This window comes from Lepidochelys kempii, chromosome 26, assembly GCF_965140265.1.
Source record: "Lepidochelys kempii isolate rLepKem1 chromosome 26, rLepKem1.hap2, whole genome shotgun sequence".
Classification (NCBI taxonomy): Eukaryota; Metazoa; Chordata; order Testudines; family Cheloniidae; genus Lepidochelys; species Lepidochelys kempii.
The window spans coordinates 14566065-14583277 of NC_133281.1; the positions used below are offsets into that span (position 1 = coordinate 14566065).

General features: G+C 54.8%; 1 protein-coding gene across 1 annotated transcript in view; it reads right to left on the minus strand.

Moving 5' to 3' along the window:
• Window positions 1–1275: 1275 nt before the first annotated feature.
• The window catches only part of LOC140903550 (uncharacterized), a 42592-nt gene continuing 26654 nt past the window's right edge, over window positions 1276–17213 (minus strand). Inside the window, exons 11-18 of the mRNA XM_073324985.1 lie at window positions 16478–16601; window positions 15351–15530; window positions 14136–14265; window positions 6619–6743; window positions 5796–5981; window positions 4173–4298; window positions 3692–3805; window positions 1276–3076 (exon numbers count right to left, since the gene is read on the minus strand). Of these exons, the coding sequence (XP_073181086.1) occupies window positions 2969–3076; window positions 3692–3805; window positions 4173–4298; window positions 5796–5981; window positions 6619–6743; window positions 14136–14265; window positions 15351–15530; window positions 16478–16601 (1093 nt within the window). The 3' untranslated portion in view covers window positions 1276–2968. The remainder of the gene's footprint in view (window positions 3077–3691; window positions 3806–4172; window positions 4299–5795; window positions 5982–6618; window positions 6744–14135; window positions 14266–15350; window positions 15531–16477; window positions 16602–17213) is intronic.

Below are 17213 nucleotides of genomic sequence, written 5' to 3' on the forward strand. Positions count from 1 at the left end.
GTTTGCAGTGCAGGAGGGGGCTCCAGCCTGGGGAGTGGGGCTGAGAAATGGAGAGTGTGGGAGGGGGCTGTGGGTTAAGGCAGGGAGTTGGGGTGTGGGAGGAGGTATGGGCTCTGGGCTGGGGGTGCGGGCTCAGGTGCAGCTGGGGATGAGGGGTTCAGGGTGTGGGAGGGGGCTCAGGGAAGGGGGTTGGGGTGCAGGGGGTGAGGGCTTTGGCTGGGGATACAGGTTCTGGGCTGGGGATGAGGGATTTCGTGTGCAGGAGGAGGCTCAGGGCTGGGGCAGGGGGTTGGGGCTCGAGGTTGGGGCATGGGCTTACCTCCAGCGGCTCCCAGTCAGCGGGGCTAAGGCAGGCTGCCTGCCTGTTCTGGCTCGGTGCTGCGCCCTGGAAGTGTCCAGCAGGTCTGGCTCCTAGGTGGGGGGCCCAGGAGACTCCCTGGGCTGATCTTGCCAGCAGGCACCGCCCCCCCAGCTCCCATTGGCTGCAGTTCCTGGCCAATGGGAGTATGGCACCGGTGCTTGGAGCGGGGGCAGCTCGTGGAGCCCCATGGCCCCCTGCCTAGGAGCTGGACCTGCTGGCTACTTCTGGGGTGCAGACTTTTAACGGCCCGGTCGGTGGTGCTGCCCGTAGCCGCCCAGGGTCCCTTTTCGACTGGATGGACCGGTCGAAAACCGGACACTTGGCAACCCTACAATCAGCTTCAGTTCTCTTCCCCAGCTTTGCAGTAGCTGCAGCCATGAGTAGCAGCAGTCAATAGCCTTCAAGCAAGTGGCATTCGGTATGAGGAGCCGCACCAGCTCCAGCTGGTGCAGAAGACGCTGTATGGATTGTAAGAGGACTACTGCGGATTGTAGGAGGAGCTGGGGCTTTCATTAGGCCCTAAACTCTTTTGTTGCTGATGTACTTTTGGAAATGTTACCCCTCGTCCTTGATTTTTCAAAGGCAGCCTGGCAAGGTCATTAGGAAAACTTACAGGTCAAGGCACAATTGAAAGAAAATTCTTACTCCCTTCCCCTCCCACCCCCCTCCCCAGCTGCTTTAATGTCACGCTTTTCTTTGGCATGTGTTGGGGCGAAAGTTTGCCTGAGTAACCCGTGTACCTTCTGTTGTCAGACGTCACTGGTGTGGTGCTCTGCTCTGTCCAGTGTTGATAAGTCGGCTGTGTGCGTGTGTTCCCTCTGCGTGCTACCCCGGCTCTGCGCGGATCGCTGGCACGGCAAACCCCGAGAGAACCCCCAATGACCACGGACTCCGATAAGGTATGAAGATGCCCGGCCAGGTTTATTGCTAAATGAAACACAGTCTCTAGCTCCCCAGATCAGATGTCTACAGTTCTGCTCGGACATATGTGCTCCCTGACAATGGACCGGCTCGGTCAGTGACGGGACACTCCACTGCCCCCTCGGGTCCATTTTTGTACACGGGTACAAACAAGTTACACCTCACTTTTGATGTATTGAGGTACCACCCCTCTACGCATCAAGGTGCCGCCTATCACCTTGCACATGATGGTTCGAGCAAAGCAACCCCATCCATCATATTATCTCATATTATCCCTGTCTTTAGGGTGGGTCCGCACGTTCCTCGTTATCTCTGTGGACTGTGCTTGTGCTGGAGTGTTCTGGCACGTGTTGACCTCACTTGGGCCAAGTACCTTTTTAGGTATGTGTGTTTCTGCAGCATCAGCCCTCTTCTTGCCAGATCCTGTGAGCAGGGCCTGCCTCTTTTCTCACAGCTTTTTGTTTTATATCAGCAAAGCCTTGACCATTACTTTAGCTCAGGCCTTAGGCCTCTGATACAAGGACTTATGTTTCAGGACCTCATCTTCCTCCACCTTCTTCACCAGAAATGCACCAGCCCCGCCTTGGCGAACTTGGGTCATGACAGCTGCTTTGCCAAGACCCACAGTCTCTCCCATCAAACCAGTGCAAACCCAGGTTTCTCCTTAAATTAGGGACAGGCAAGTTTTGGAGTTGAGGGTTTGGTTTTACTCCCCATAAAAAAAAGTGATGGAGTTTTGCTTCAGCACACTAGCTTATTAAGTTAGCCCTCATCGGTGCGCCCTACAATTCTCCTGTACATTAATGTGCCTAAGTGCCAGTGGCCAGATTTCAGAGCACTAATAAACCCACTTGTGGTCAATGGACTGCATAACCACCCAGCGCCTTGAATTAGAAATGGCAAGTACAGTGCTCCTCTTGCTGGGCCGCTCCAAGGCCTGGCTTTGTCGTCATGGGTTTCAGTAAGGCAGGAGTAGTCAATAGGCAGACCGTGGGCCAAATCCGGACCGCCAGACACTTTGGAACAGACCCTGAAATCTTATTTACTTATTATTGTTGAGCTTTTTAAATTATTTTTTTCTGGAGTCTGGACCTTGATACCTTTACCTAGAAATGTGGCTGTTGAGAGAAAATAATGGAACTGCCCCTGCCATAAGCTACAACCGCCCCACCCCCAGCGCTGAGGGCATGAGGATTTCAGTCTCACAGCTTAGGGAGCAGAATGCAGTCGGCGGGGTGAGCGGTTAGGCTAGTGCTGAATCTTCCCCTCCAGCGGACCGTATTAACGGTTTGTCCCCTATCCTACAGGCTCTGTGTCCAACTGTCTGAGATGCACTTGTCTTCTCCTCTCCCACCACTACATGCCATGTGTATCTGCTTGTCTTGACCTCCTTACTGCAGCACTCTAGGCTTGTGGATCACCCTCGCAGTGTCTTGCGGCAGAGAGAAGCCTAGCCAGAGCTGCTTCTGCTGCAGGGTTCCTTGGGTCTGTCACAGGTGAGGCCTTTCTGGTTGAACTGCACCTTGATCAAACCCCCTGAATATAGGTACAGGAGGGATTTTCTCCTGCCTGCTCTCTGGCACCTTCTCTGCTCCGGCTCTCTGGGGCCGAGCTGTTCTGCAGGTCATGGGGAGGAGGAGCCTAGGACCCGTGCTGGCCGTCCCCGCTGGGATCCTATGCGGGCTGTCAGGAAGGGAAGTGGAAAAACCGGGATATCCTGCTGCCTGATTCGCTGCCATGGTGTAGCCCCTTCTGCTGCAGCGGGTTCAAGTGAGCCAGCTCATCCTCAAGCATCTAGAGCAGACATGGGAACAAAGCATTTTGGGTTATAGGCAGCGCAGTTTGGAGCCCCTGGGCAGGCACTGGGAGTTGCACCACTAGGACCCCTGTGGCCACTGCCCAGTGAAGCCTGTTGGGCCCTGTCTTACAGCAAAGGCCCTTTCCCTGCCCTAGCAGGGACATTCTGGGTTCAAAGCAGCAGTTGGCAGATAAACGGGGGAGTCTCCACAGCCGCCAGCTAAGGCTGGGCCTGGCGCTGGGGTGCCTGAAGCCAGGAGAGGAGAACACTGCTCTCGGCAGGTGGCATTCGAGGGTTCGATTGTGCCGAAGCTAGTGGGAACGTGTTGTGTGTGAAGGAGGGAGCAGGCTCGAGAGCTCTGCTGAGGTACTCTCATGGTCCCCCCCGTCTCTGCAGCATCGAAGCAGCTCCCAGGCCCTGCCCGGCAGGTCGGGGTCCATCCCCCCCGCAGTACAGCTGGAGACGACAGCACGGGGAAGGACCTTGGGTGAGGGTCTGTGGCGCAGCTGGGCCTCGAACCCATCCCCCTTTTGCAGGGGTGCTCGGGGCCACTGCCAGCCCCGGTGATGCGACGGGCCCAGCGCAGGCCGGAGGCACTCAGCGAGGCTCACTTCTTTGCGGGTAACGAGCCGCTGTTTCCACTCGCTCAGCTCCAGGGTGTGTTCGTCGTCCAGCCCCTTCAGCTGCTTCTTCTCCTGTTCGACCAGCAGACGGAGCTTCTCGGTCTGGGAGACAGGCAAGGTGAGAGCAATTACACGCCACAAACGTGGGCAACGAGCGGAGACTGGGATCATGCCTAGGAAGGGCCCTGCCAGGCTCTGGGACTGCTGCTGACAGATCAAACCCACACCAGGGCCCTTGACACGGCCGCCAGGCCTGCAAACGCTGACAGGCAAGTGATGCCGGCACCTGCAAGGGCCGGCAGGACGGTCCCGCTTCAGAGGTGGCCGCAGGGCAAGCTCTGTCCCATACCAGCCGTCTGGGCTGGGGGACGGGCGGGGGGAAGAGCCCCACACACACATGCACCCCCCGCGTCCAGTGAAGGGGGAGGGGAGCAGGCCGGCGAGTGGCCGGAGCGCGGCTCGAACTCACCTGCAGCTGCTGCAGCTCGCTCAGGGTCTCGGCCAGACGCTGCTGCAGGTCCTGCAACTGCTCCTTATGCTGCCACTGCTGTCGCTGCCCCTCGGCCCGCTGGCGCCCCTCCTCCTGCTGCAGGAACTGCGGGGAGCAGGCCGGCACCCCGCGTTACACTCCGCTGCGCCAAGGGGGTCCGGGCCCGGCAAGGGCGCCACGGCGCCTTCTGCCTGCCTGGGGCGGGCCTGGGCCCTTCCTGCCAGCTTTCCTACCCCTCGCCCTGCTCAGCACGGCCCTCGGTCCCCAGGAGCAATGGGGAGAGGTCAGCTTGATTGACAGACGGACAGGCCAACGAGGGGGGGGGCGCCCTACGTGTGAGCGGGAATGGCCTGGAACAGAGTGGGAGCCGAGCTAAGGAGAGAGCAGGGGCCAAGCTGAGCTGGGGAGCAGGGCTGGGCCAGCCAGAGAAGCAGCCCAGGGAGCAGACCTGTGCTGGGAGCAGAGCTGCAGCGCCCAGAGGGGCCAGAAAAGGCAGCCCCGGGGGCTGGGGCTGGAGCCATCCGGAGCCGGGTGCGGTGAGCAGCTGGACAGAGCGAGGGGGGGACCACGGGCAGCCGGCCCAGCGCAGGGAGACGCCCCCAGCCCAGAGGCCCTGCAGGCCGGACTTGGAGGGGGGTCGTAACCTTGCCAGGGCGGGAGCGATGCTGGGAGGAAGGGTCCTGCCGCTGAGGGCGTGTGGCCACCGCCAGAGCGAGTGTCCGACCCACAGCCTCCCTGCCGCTCAGCCAGGGCCTGGGCAGGGGCTGGGACGTGTGAGGAACAGACTGAACTGCCCTGACATCCCAGATCAGCTGGTGGTGACATCCCCGGGCCACAGAGCAGGTGTCGGGTTTTCCTTTAGCCTTTCCCCCTTTTCCCTTATTTTTTAATTGGTTGCTGTTTAGTAAATCGTATTTGCTTTGAATTGTGTAACGATCAGTGCAGAGAGAGCACCCCGGCGTGGGGACACCCTCGCCCCTGCCCAAGTAACCACGACCAGGTTGGGGGTCGAGCCCCCAGGAATCCTGGGTTCAGCTTTGTTGGGGTTCCGAGGACTCTGCCCCACGGGAGAGTGGGAGGGGAGCCCTCGAGGTCAGGCAGGGCTCTGGGTAAAGGGAGTGGGAGTGAGCCAGGAAAGTTCCCCTCGCTAGCAGGACCATGCCGCTGGCCAGATGCGGCATCCCCTTGCAGGAGGCCCGAGGCCCAGCTGGCAGCCTCAGCGAGGCCATTCAGAGCGGGACCCAGAGGCAGCTGGAGCTCCAGGAGCCCGCTCAGCCCCAGGCCCCCATATGCTGGGGGGTTCAGTGGCAGGCCAGCTGCTGGTGGCTCATCACATGGACTCTCTCGTCCTCTTCCCCCCCCCAGCAGAGGGGACGTACTCCAGCCACGGGGTCACTCGGCTCTGGGCCAGGAGCTGTGCAGGGGCTCTGTCCCTGGGCCCACAGCCGAGAAGGTGTCGTCCCCTCCCTGGCCCCCAGGCATCTCCCCCGTGCCCGGGTGACGCGGGCTCTGCGCTGGGGGCAGCCTTTGGCCAGGCTGGGGCCCTGCTGCCTGCTCTGGAGCAAGAGCTTGGCGGGAGTGGGGCCTGCTGGGGCTCAGTACCTGCTTGGTCCTGTCCTTCTGCTCAGCGCCCGTCACCTCCTGGACCTTCAGACTCTCCTTGAACAGGGCGAGGCGGAGCTTGGCATCCCCGCGCTGGGTTTTCAGCAGCTGCCCCTGCTGCTGCCCCTGCTGGTTCCTCAGCTCGTCCAGCAGCAGGAGGTGGAAGCGGCTCATCCGCTCGGTTTCCTGGCGGAGAGGCGGGCGCGAGCGTCAGGGGCCGGCCACCGGGACGGGACAGGCCCGGCTGCTTAGGAAGTGACCCTGGGCTGCGCATCGCTTCCTCCTGCTTGCTGCCTTCGCATGGCGCCAGCCTGCGTTAGACATGGCCCCACGCCGGGGGCAGCAGAGTTCTCCCCTGGGGGCTCCCCCATCCAGGCGCAGCAGAGGGGGGGCAGCGTGCTGGAGCTGTGCTGAGGGGCGAGCCTGGCTGCCGGGCTCCCTCCTGCCCCACCCCAGGACCCTCTTTCATCCCTGCCCCAGACAGGAGCCCAGCCTGGGTTAGGACGGGAGCCTGGGAGGAGGGGGAGGGCAGGGGCAGGGCAGCAGAGGGAGGAGGCTTTGTGGGGAGGGAGAGCTCTGCTCCCGGGCTGAGCATGCTGCCTGCCCAGGGCTCCGGCGTCCCACTGGCCCAGGTGGCTCTAGTCCTTCCCCCTTGGTACTGGCCCCACCTGCATCCCCCTGGTCCAGCCTACGTTGGTCCCAGGGCCCCCGCCCAGTTCCGCTGCAGCGCTGATGGGAGCCCCGAGGCCTCACCCGGCCTCGGGTACTGCGGAGGGGCCCGCGTTGGTGCGGCCGACCACCCAGCAGCCAGCCCTGCACTCACCTTCTCGTGCCGCTTGCTCAGCTGCTGCCGCTGGAGCGAGTACTGCTCCTTCACCTGCTGCTTGAAGAGGTGATACTTCTCCTGCAGGTGCCCTTGCTCCATGCTCCACACCACGGCCTCCCGGGCTGGGGAGGGCAGAGACGTGCGCTCAGGTCCCTGGCCTCATCCCGTCTTTCGGCAGAGTCCCACCTGGCCCTCCTCCCCTACCGAGCCCTCGGCAGTCCCCTGGCCCTCCCTCAGCGGCAGGCATGTCTGGTGGGTTTTGCCCTGGGCAGTGAATAGCCACACGACTCCCAGGTGTAGCTAAATCCCCAGTGCCATGCAGCCCTGCTGCCCCTTCTCCCTCTACACCAGCATGAAGACGAGGGTCTTTAAATACACTAGGAGGGGGTGGGCAAACTTTTTGGCCTGGGGGCCGCATCTGGATGGGGAAATTGCATGCAGGGCGATGAACGTAGGGCTGGGGAAGGGGGTTGGGATGTGGGAGGGAGTGCGGGGTGCAGGAGGGGTGCGGTGTGCAGGACGGGGCTCAGGGCAGGGCATTGAGGTGCAGGAGGGGGTGTGGTGTGCAGGAAGGGGCACAGGGCAGGAGGTTGGGGTGCAGAAGGGGTGCAGCAGGGGGCTCAGGGCAGGGGGTTGGGATGCAGGGAGTAGTTCAGGGTGCAGGCTCTGCCTGGTGCCACTTACCTTGAGCGGCTCCGGGGTGGCAGTGGTGTGCAGTGGGGCTAAGGCAGGCTCCCTGCCTGCCCTGGCCCAGTGCCATTCCCAGAAGTGGCCAGCGCGTCCGGAAGTGGCTCCTGGGGGTGGGGTGTAGCAGGTGGCTCCACCGTGTGCTGCCCTCGCCTGTGTGTACCACCCCCAAAGCTCCCATTGGCTGCGGTTCCCTGTTCCCAGCCAATGGGATCTGCAGGGGGCAGTGCCTGCAGGCGAGGGCAATGCACAGAGCCTTCTGCCCACCCCACCCCCCCTCGCCCAGGGGCCGCAGGGACATGATGCCAGGCCACAGGAAGCCTGCCTTAGCCCTACTGCACCACGGGGCTGGCAATCCCACGGGCTGGATGGAAAGCCCTCACGGGCTGGCTGCGGCATGTGGGCCGTAGTTTGCCCTCCCCTGGGCTAGGAGCAAGGGAAAGATGAAGGAAAGTGCAAGTCCTCCTCTTAGTGGGGAAGGAGAGCTAATCAGTGATGACAGCAAGGAAGCTACAGTAAAAAGTTTAACAGTGACCAGCTACTCAATAATGTTAATTACTAACAACCAGGGGAAAGGAATTCAAACCGAAATAAGGAAAGAACAGGTTAAAGAATAGTTAGGTAAGTTAGATGTATTCAAGTTTGCAGGGCCTGATGAAATTAAGGAACTAGCTGAAGCAACCTTGGAACCACTAGTAATTCCCTTCAAGAATGCAGGGAGGTTGGGGTGAGGTCCTAGAAGACTGGAGAGAGGCAAACACCGGAAAGGAGAACAAAACAGGCCCCAAGGAATTATAGACCACTCAGCCTGAATTTGAAACCTGGAAAGATACTGGCACACATTATTAATCAGTTTGCAAGCACCTGGAGGATAACTGGGTTCTACGGAATAGTCAGCATGGATCTGTCAAGAGCAAATCATTCCAAACCAACCTCATTCCCTTCTTGGACAGGCTACGGGCCTAGTGGATGGGGGGAGCGGGAGTCGTGAGCTATTTTGGGTTTAGTCAGGGTTTTGACACAGTCCCACGTGATATTCTCATAAACAAACGAGGGAAATGTGATCTAGATGAAATTACTATAATGTGGGTGCAAAACTGTACTCAAAGAGTAGGTATCAAACCGGGAGGGTGTGGTGTGCTTTCTGCTTGACTGAAATATACCGCGTGGTCTGTTTGTTTTGGGGACTGTGGGCTGAGCCTAGTGGCCTGCTAAGCAAGGCTGAAAGCTTCTTATTGAGGCTTTGATCCCTAAGCCTGGTAGCACCCATCAACCCTTAAAAAGGGGGCAGGGCTACTCAGGAAGACCAGGGGTTTAAAAAAACTCACTCCTAAGCGACCAGAGGAACTAGCGACCAGGATTGGCTCACAGGGAAGTTTTGTGAGAGAGTTCTCCAGGTGAAGGAGGAGCGATTACGTGACCCTGGGGGTACGTTTGTTGTCTGTAGTGGTGTGTTTGTGCTTGTTTTAGAGGGGGATTGTGAGGGGGAGCTAGATACACTTAACATTCTTTAAACTTAAAACCAAAATCACACCCTGATGAAAACAAAACAATAACAAAGGAAGGAGCTTCAGGAGTCCAAAGAGAATCCAGGCAGAAGTCCAGCGAGAGAGTGGGGGCTACCCAGTTTATTGCACCCAATGCAGCATGTGTGATTACCTGCCCTATGGGCAGATGCTGTATGTGTGCGTTCGGTGCAAGGAGCTCCTGGCCCTCAGAGACCGTGTACGGGGTTTGGAGACCAGAGTGGCTGAACTGGAGATGCTGAGGGAGACAGAGAGTTACCTAGATGAGACTTTCCGGGACACAGTAGAACAGTCCCACCCCCGGTCTGACAGCCTCTGTGCTGTTAAGGAGGATGAAAGTCTCAGGGAAGGAGAACATCCAACAGGAGCAGAGGGAAACAATCCCATATTTGGGACCCTCCTTCCAGATGATGTTGTGGTTTCCTCTCGCACTGAGGATACATCTCCGGGGGAGGGAACTCCAGTTATTAGGAAGAGACAGGTAATAGTTATGGGGGATTCGATCATTGGAAACACAGATAACTGGGTTTGTGATGACTGGGAGAACCACATGGTGATTTGCCTGCCTGGTGTGAAGGTTGCAGATCTCTCGAGACATCTAGATAGACTTATGTGTGGTGCTGGGGAGGAGCCAGTGGTTGCGGTACATGTAGGTACCGATGACAAAGGGAAAGGTAGGAGAGAGGTCCTGGAGGCCAAATTCAGACTGCTAGGTAAGAGATTGAAGTCCAGGACCTCCATGGTACATTCTCCGAGATGCCCCCAGTTCCATGCCCAGGGCCAGTTAGACAGGCAAACTGCAGGGTCTCAATGCGTGGATGAGATGATGGTGTAGGAGGAAGGGGTTACGTTTATTAGGAACCGGGGAAACTTTTGGGAAAGGGGGAACCTATACAGGAAGGATGGGCTCCACCTAAACCAAAATGGAACCAGATTGCTGGCACTTAAGATTAAAAAGGTCACAGAGCAGTTTTTAAACTGAGGGCTGGGGGAAAGCCGACAGGTGCAGAGGAACACGTGGTTCAGACAGAGACATCCCTTAGGGGAGGGTCTATTAATGGAGATTCTCTATGTCCTAGTAAGGAGGAGAGGTTGGAAGATGATGAAATACAGGTAGGATCTGATGAGAAACAGTCAAATGAAAAAAAGTCCCGTTCAATTATATCATGTAATGGCAGACAGCTAAAAAGTGACAAGTTTTTAAAGTGCTTATATACAAATGCTAGAAGCCTAAATAACAAGATAGGTGAGCTAGAGTGCCTTGTATTAAATGAGGATATTGATGTAATAGGCATCACAGAAACTTGGTGGAATGAGGATAATCAGTGGGACACAGTAATACCAGGGTACAAAATCTATCAGAAGGACAGAACAGGTCGTGCTGGTGGGGGAGGGGCACTATATGTGACAGAAAGCGTAGAATCAAATGAAGTAAAAATCTGAAATGAACCAAACTGTACCATAGAATCTCCATGCATAGTAATTCCATGCTCGAATAATAAGAATATAGCGGTAGGGATATATTACTGACCACCTGACCAGGATGGAGAGAATGACTGTGAAATGCTTAGGGAGATTAGAGAGGCTATAAAAATAAAAACTCAGTAATAATGGGGGATTTCAACTACCCCCAAACTGACTGGGTACACGTCACCTCAGGATGGGATGCAGAGAGAAAGTTTCTTGACACCTTAAAGGGCTGCTTCTTGGAGCAGCTGGTCCTGGAACCCACCAGAGGAGAGGCAATTCTTGATTTAGTCCTACGGGGAGCACAGGATCTGGTCCAAGAGATAAATATAGCTGGACCGCTTGGTAGTAGTGGCCAGAATATAATTAAATTTAACATCCCTGTGGTGGGGAAAACCCCACAGCAGTCCCACACTATAGCATTTAATTTCAGAAAGGGGAACTACACAAAAATGAGGAAGTTAGTTAAACAGACATTAAAAGGTACAGTGCCAGAAGTAAAATCCCTGCAAGCTGTATGGAAACTTTTTAAAGACACCATAATAGAGGGTCAACTTAAATGTGCACCCCAAATAAAAAACACAGTAAGAGAACCAAAAAAGTGTCACTGTAGCTACACAACAGAGTAAAAGAAGCAGTGAGAGACAAAAAGGCATCCTTTAAAAAAGTGGAAGTTAAATCCTAGTGAGGAAAATAGAAAGGAGCATTGAAGAACAGCTAGCCGAAGACTCAGAAAGTAATAGCAAACATTTTAAAAGTCCATCAGAAGCAGGAAGCCTTCTAAACAACCAGTGGGGCCACTGGACGATCGAGATGCTAAAGGAGCACTCAAGGACAATAAGGCCATTGCGGAGAAACTAAATTAATACTTTGCATCGGTCTTCATGGCTAAGGATGTGAGGGAGATTCCCACACCTGAGCCATTCTTTTTAGGTGACAAATCTGAGGAACTGTCCCAGATTGAGGTGTCATTAGAGGAGGTTTTGGAACAAATTGATAAACTAAACAACAATAAGTCACCAGGACCAGATGGTATTCACTCAAGTTCTGAAGGAACTCAAATGTGAAATTGCAGAACTAATAACTGTAGTCTGTAACCTATCATTTAAATCAGATTCTGTACTAAATGACTGGAGGGTAGCTAATGTGACACAAATTTTTAAAAAGGGCTCCAGAGGCGATCCCAGCAATTACAGGCCAGTAAGTCTGACTTCAGTACTGGGCAAACTGGTTGAAACGATAGTGAAGAACAAAATGGTCAGACACATAGATGAACATAATTTGTTGGGGAAGAGTCAACATGGTTTTAGTAAAGGGAAATCATGCCTCACCAATCTACTAGAATTCTTTGAGGGGGTCAACAAGCATGTGGACAAGGGGGAATCCAGTGGATATAGTGTATTTAGTTTTTCAGAAAGCCTTTGAGAAGGTCCCTCACCAAAGGCTCTTAAGCAAAGTGAGCTGTCATGGATAAGAGGGAAGGTCTCTCATGGATTGGTAACTGATTAAAAGATAGTAACAAAGGGTAGGACTAAATGGTCAGTTTTCAGAATGGAGAGCGGTAAATAGTGGTGTCCCCCAGGCATCTGTATAGGGACCAGTCCTATTCAACACACTCATAAATGATCTGGAAAAAGGGGTAAACAGTGAGGTGGCAAAATTTGCAAATGATGCAAAACTTCTCAAGATAGTTGAATCCCAGGTAGACTGAGAAGAGCTACGAAAGAATCTCTCAAAACTGGGTGACTGGGCAACAAAATGGCAGATGAAATTCAATGTAGATAAATGTAAAGTAATTCACATTGGAAAACATGCATCCGATGAAGTGAGTTGTAGCTAACGAAAGCTTATGCTCAAATAAATTGGTTAGTCTCTAAGGTGCCACAAGTACTCCTTTTCTTTTTATAACCCCAACTATACATATCAAATGATGGGGTCTAAATTAGCTGTTACCACTCAAGAAAGAGATCTTGGAGTCATTGTGGAGAGTTCTCTGAAAACATCCACTCAATGTGCAGCGGCTGTCAAAAAAGCGAACAGAATGTTGGGAATCATTAAGAAAGGGATGGATAATAGGACAAAAAATATCATGTTGCCTCTATATAAAGCCATGTTATGCCCACATCTGGAATACTGTATGCAGATGTGGTCACCCCATCTCAAAAGAGATATATTGGAATTGGAAAAGGTTCAGAAAAGGGCAACAAAAATGATTAGGGGGATGGAACAGCTTCCGTAGGAGGAGAGATTAATAATACTTGGACTTTTCAGCTTGGAGAAGAGATGATTGGGGGGATCTGACTGAGGCCTATAAAATCATGACGGGTGTGGAGAAAGTAAATAAGGAAGTGTTATTTACTCCTTCTCATAATACACAAGAACTATGGGTCACCAAATGAAATTAATAGGCAGCAGATTTAAAACAAACAGAAGGAAGTATTTTTCCACACAACACAGTCAACCTGTGGAACTCTGCCAGAGGATGTTGTGAAGGCCAAAACTATAACAGGGTTAAAAAAAGAACTAGATAAGTTCATGGTGGATAGGTCCATCAATGGCTATTAGTTAGGATGGGCAGGGATGGTGTCCCGAGCCTCTGTTTGCCAGAAGCTGGGAATGGGCGACAGGGGATGGATCACTTGATGAGTCCCTGTTCTGTTCATTCCCTCTGGGGCACCTAGCATTGGCCACTGTCAGAAGACAGGACACAGGGCTAGATGGACCTTTGGTCTAACCCAGAATAGCCATTCTTATGTATCTAGTGAAGTCCTGCAGGAGTCAGTCCGAGGTCCGGTGCTATTCAATATCTTCATTAATGGAGAGGAAAGTACGCTTATAAAAATTGCAGATGACCCCAAGCTGGGAGGAGTCGCTGGCACTTTGGGGGACAGGATTAGAATTCAAAATGACCTTGACAAATTGGAGAATTGGTCTGAAATCAACCAGATGAAATTCAATACAGTGAAGGGCAAAATTCACGGAGGAAGAAAAATCAAATGCACACCTACAAAATGGGGACAAACTGGCTAGGCCGTCATAGCGCTGAAAAGGATCTGGGGGGTTGTCGTGGATCAGAAACCCAATATAGGTCAGCAATGTGATGTAGCTGTGAAAAAGGCTACTATCATTCTGGGGTGTATTAACAGGAGAATCATAGAATATCAGGGTTGGAAGGGACCTCAGGAGGTCATCTAGTCCAACCCCCTGCGCTCAAAGCAGGACCAACCCCAATTTTTGCCTCAGATCCCTAAATGGCCCCCTCAAGGATTGAGCTCACAAACCTGGGTTTAGCAGGCCAATGCTCAAACCACTGAGTTATCCCTCCCCCCGAAACACATCCTCATGGAGGGCTTGTCCGGGATATGAACCCAGGACCTCTCGGACCCTAAGCGAGAATCCTACTCGAGCATCGTATGTAAGACATGGGAGGTAACTGTCCCGCTCTATTTGCCATTGGTGAGGCCTCAGCTGGAGTACTGTGTTCAATTTTGGGTGCTGCACTTCAGGAATAATGTGGGAAGCGGTGCAGGCCACAGGGACATGCTGGCCACCACGTCCCGCGGCTCTCATTGGCCGGGAACAGCGAACTTCAGCCACTGGGAGCTGCGGGCGGCCATGCCCGCGGACAGTCAACTTAAACAAAATGTCTCACGGCCTGTCAGCGGATTACCCTGATGGACCGCGTGCCGAAGGTTGCCAATCCCTGGTCTAGGTTTACTTGGTCCTGCCCCAGCACAGGGGCCTGGACTTGATGACATCCCAAGGTCCCTTCCAGCCAGACACTTCTCTGATCTCTGCATCTCAGCCCTTATCCCTCCCAGAGCTCAGCTCTACCTCTCCTGAGGCTGTGGATCTTGCTGACGCACTCCCACTCGATAGAGGTCACTTTCTTCTTGTGCTCCTGGACGACTTTCTGCAAGGCCAGGTTTAGCTCCTCCTGCTGCTGCTGCAGAAATCTCTGCTCCTGCCAGAGGGAAACGTATGGGTCTGGCCCCAGAGCAGCCAGATTCTTAAAACTATCGCATCCTATTAACTCATCAGCTGGCTAGTGCAGATTCCCCAGATCAGCTGCGCTGCCCCCGGTTATTGGCCTGCTTATCTCAAGTGCCTGGGGGTCAGTACCCATAGGGCTAGTGGGGCTCATTGGCTCTGACCGCCTGCATCAGCAGGGCAAGGAATTTCACACAGCAATTCCTGCCTCAGGCCCAGGTGAGGGAGGGTGTTCCACACACTCCTTGCTAGCTGGCATCTAGATGTGGATATTGACTAAACATTAGAAGAAAGCCTGTTCGGACGGAGGCTAGCTCAGGTTTGCTGTTACAGTGTCTATGCAATGGAGCTCATGTCCTGAGGCTGGGGCTTTTCCACGGGCCGAAGGGGCTGCAGTACCCCTCTTCCGCCTTATGGAAAATCCCAGCTTTGCAGCTAAACGAGAACAGCGCAGGCCTAGGCTGGGATCTCTGCCCTCTGGGCTCCAGTCATTATAAATCCTGCCTTCGTGCTGGAACAGCAATACCAGGACCATCATGGGACCCAGAGGGACCCACAGCATGAAAGTAATCCCAGCGGTAGGTGCAGGGAAAACTTGCCACCTGAGCTTAGATGTCATAGGCTCAGTGACCAGGATTCTTATAGTCCGGGAAAGGGATCCTTGGATCCTATTGGCTAAGCGAGAAATGCATAGATGTGATTGGCTAAGTAGGAAGGATGCAGCAGCAGGATTCTTGGATGTCATTGCTTCAGACAAAAGACCCGTAGTTCCCATTGGCTCAGTGGGGAGGAGAAGGGGACGGGAAAAAGATCTCTAGGTCCCATTGGCTCATTGGTATTTATTTAATTAAAAATATTAAAGAGGTCTCTATCAGATTCTGGGGGGTCTGTCACTTCCCTAGGTCCCCCTGGCTTGGGGGCAAGGATCCTGAGCTCCCATTGGCTTGGGGGAGGGGGAGGATCCCTAGTTCCCATTGGCTCGGGGTGGGGGTGAGATCAAGGCCCCACTGGCATGGGAGCAGTAGGTTCTGTGGGTCTGGGTCTCCGCACGTGGGGTACCTCTCTCCTGTTGCCCCTAAAGGTCGACAGCTTCTTGCCGTAGTCCTTCTCCTGCAGGGCTTTCAGCCGCTTGGCCTCATCGCGTAGCCTGGCGGTGAACTCGTGCTCCTGGCGCTCCTGGGCCTGCCGATGGTGCCGCTCCAGGCTCTCCACCTCGCGATCATAATACTGCTTCTTACTCTGTGCGTGTGCAGAGCAGGAAGCTTACGTGCCTTTTCCTCCCACTCACCGAACCAAACAATATAGGGGAAGATAAGAAGGGCCGAGCCCCAGACAGCGTCAGCCTCTCTACATTGCAGGGATTGCAGTTTCTAGGCTAGCACCTGGCCCCACTTCTGTGCTTCTGCCACACGGGGTGTCCTGGAGGAGCTGGGCAGCCACACAATGCTGGGGACACAAGCCAGTGCATGTCTCCAGCGGGACGGTGAGCACTGCGCAGAGCACAGCCCTGTGCCGGCCAGCCCAACGGTTTTGGCCAAGGAGGGCGTGTGTCCCGTTTGCTCTTGCCCACTGGACCGAACAAGATCAAATGGGACAAATACCCACCTTTGTCAAAAACATGGGGTGCAGAGGAATGTGCAGGGGGGAGGGCGATGCCAGCCCCACACGGGGCATGGGGGAGGCAGGGCTTGGGCCGGGGGCAAGCAGGGCTCGAGCGAGAAATGATGCCAGCCCTGTGCAGGGAGGGGGGGCAGGGCTCGGGCCAGCCCCACGCAGGGAGGGGGACTCAGGCGACCAGCAACACCGGCCCCGCATGGGGAGGGGGGCTTGGACGAGCAGCTCGGGCCAGGGGGCTTGGGCGAGTGGCTCAGCCTAGCCCTGCACCGGGGGTGGGGGAAGGGGCCTTGGGCTAGCCCCATACGTGGTCCTGTTTTCCCTTCGGGAAGTATGGCCACCCTAAGCATGTCCCATGTGTGGTCTGGAGCGGTGCTGGATTGGGAGCTGGGAACAGGGGGGATCGAGGCCTGTGATGATTTTCAGTTCTCCAAACTCTGAACTGCATATGACTATGCCATGGAGATGAGAGCAATCGCACCCTGCACCAGGGGCCGTGGGCCTGCCAGCCTGGCAGCGCCGCTCACAGGGCCCGAGCTGACAGCAGCTAAGGAAGGGCTGTTTGTGGTTACCGTCATTTCCTGCTCAATGTGGCGGAACATCTGCTCCCGCTGCTGATGGAGCTTCTGCTCCAGCTGGCTCTGGGCTCGCTGCTCTTCCTTCTGGAGAAGGCGGAGTTCATGCAGCTCCTGGCGCCTGGCGACAGGGAGACAGACCCACAGAAATGGCAATGGTGGGGAGATGCGTTGGCAAGCAATAAGCAACCTCCTGAAACTTCAGCCATTTTCAGAACCAAACCTGACCCTGAATGGTTTTTATTTGTCTCCTCAGGTGAGACTGGCCCAGTTCTGGCTCTAGCCACAAGAGGATCACTGACAATTTCACAGGGAAGCCAGCTCACAAGTTTGCAAACTCAACTGATGTCAATGGAGTAGTGCCACTAGAGAATCTAGCCCTGCGCAGATACAGAAATCCCCTGTGTTTGGAAGGTTTCCTGCCTCTTCCCACTGGAGCTGCAGATTGGCAGGGTGGCTGCCACCCTGAGTATAAATGGGGCTATAGAAAAAGGTGTGAAACCTGTAGACCAAATTCATCCCTGGAGTAACACCAGCGTCTTCAGTAACTGGGATGCAATAAATGCGAACATGCATGAGGATTAGAGACGATCCTGCGCACACTATCCTTTACTTATGATGAGCTACTGCCCATAACAACAAACAATGTCCAACATTTGTACAGAGACGTCCCTCCCAAACTCCAGCATGCTGTCTGCAGACGTCCCTCCCAGACCCACCGCGCGCTGTCTGC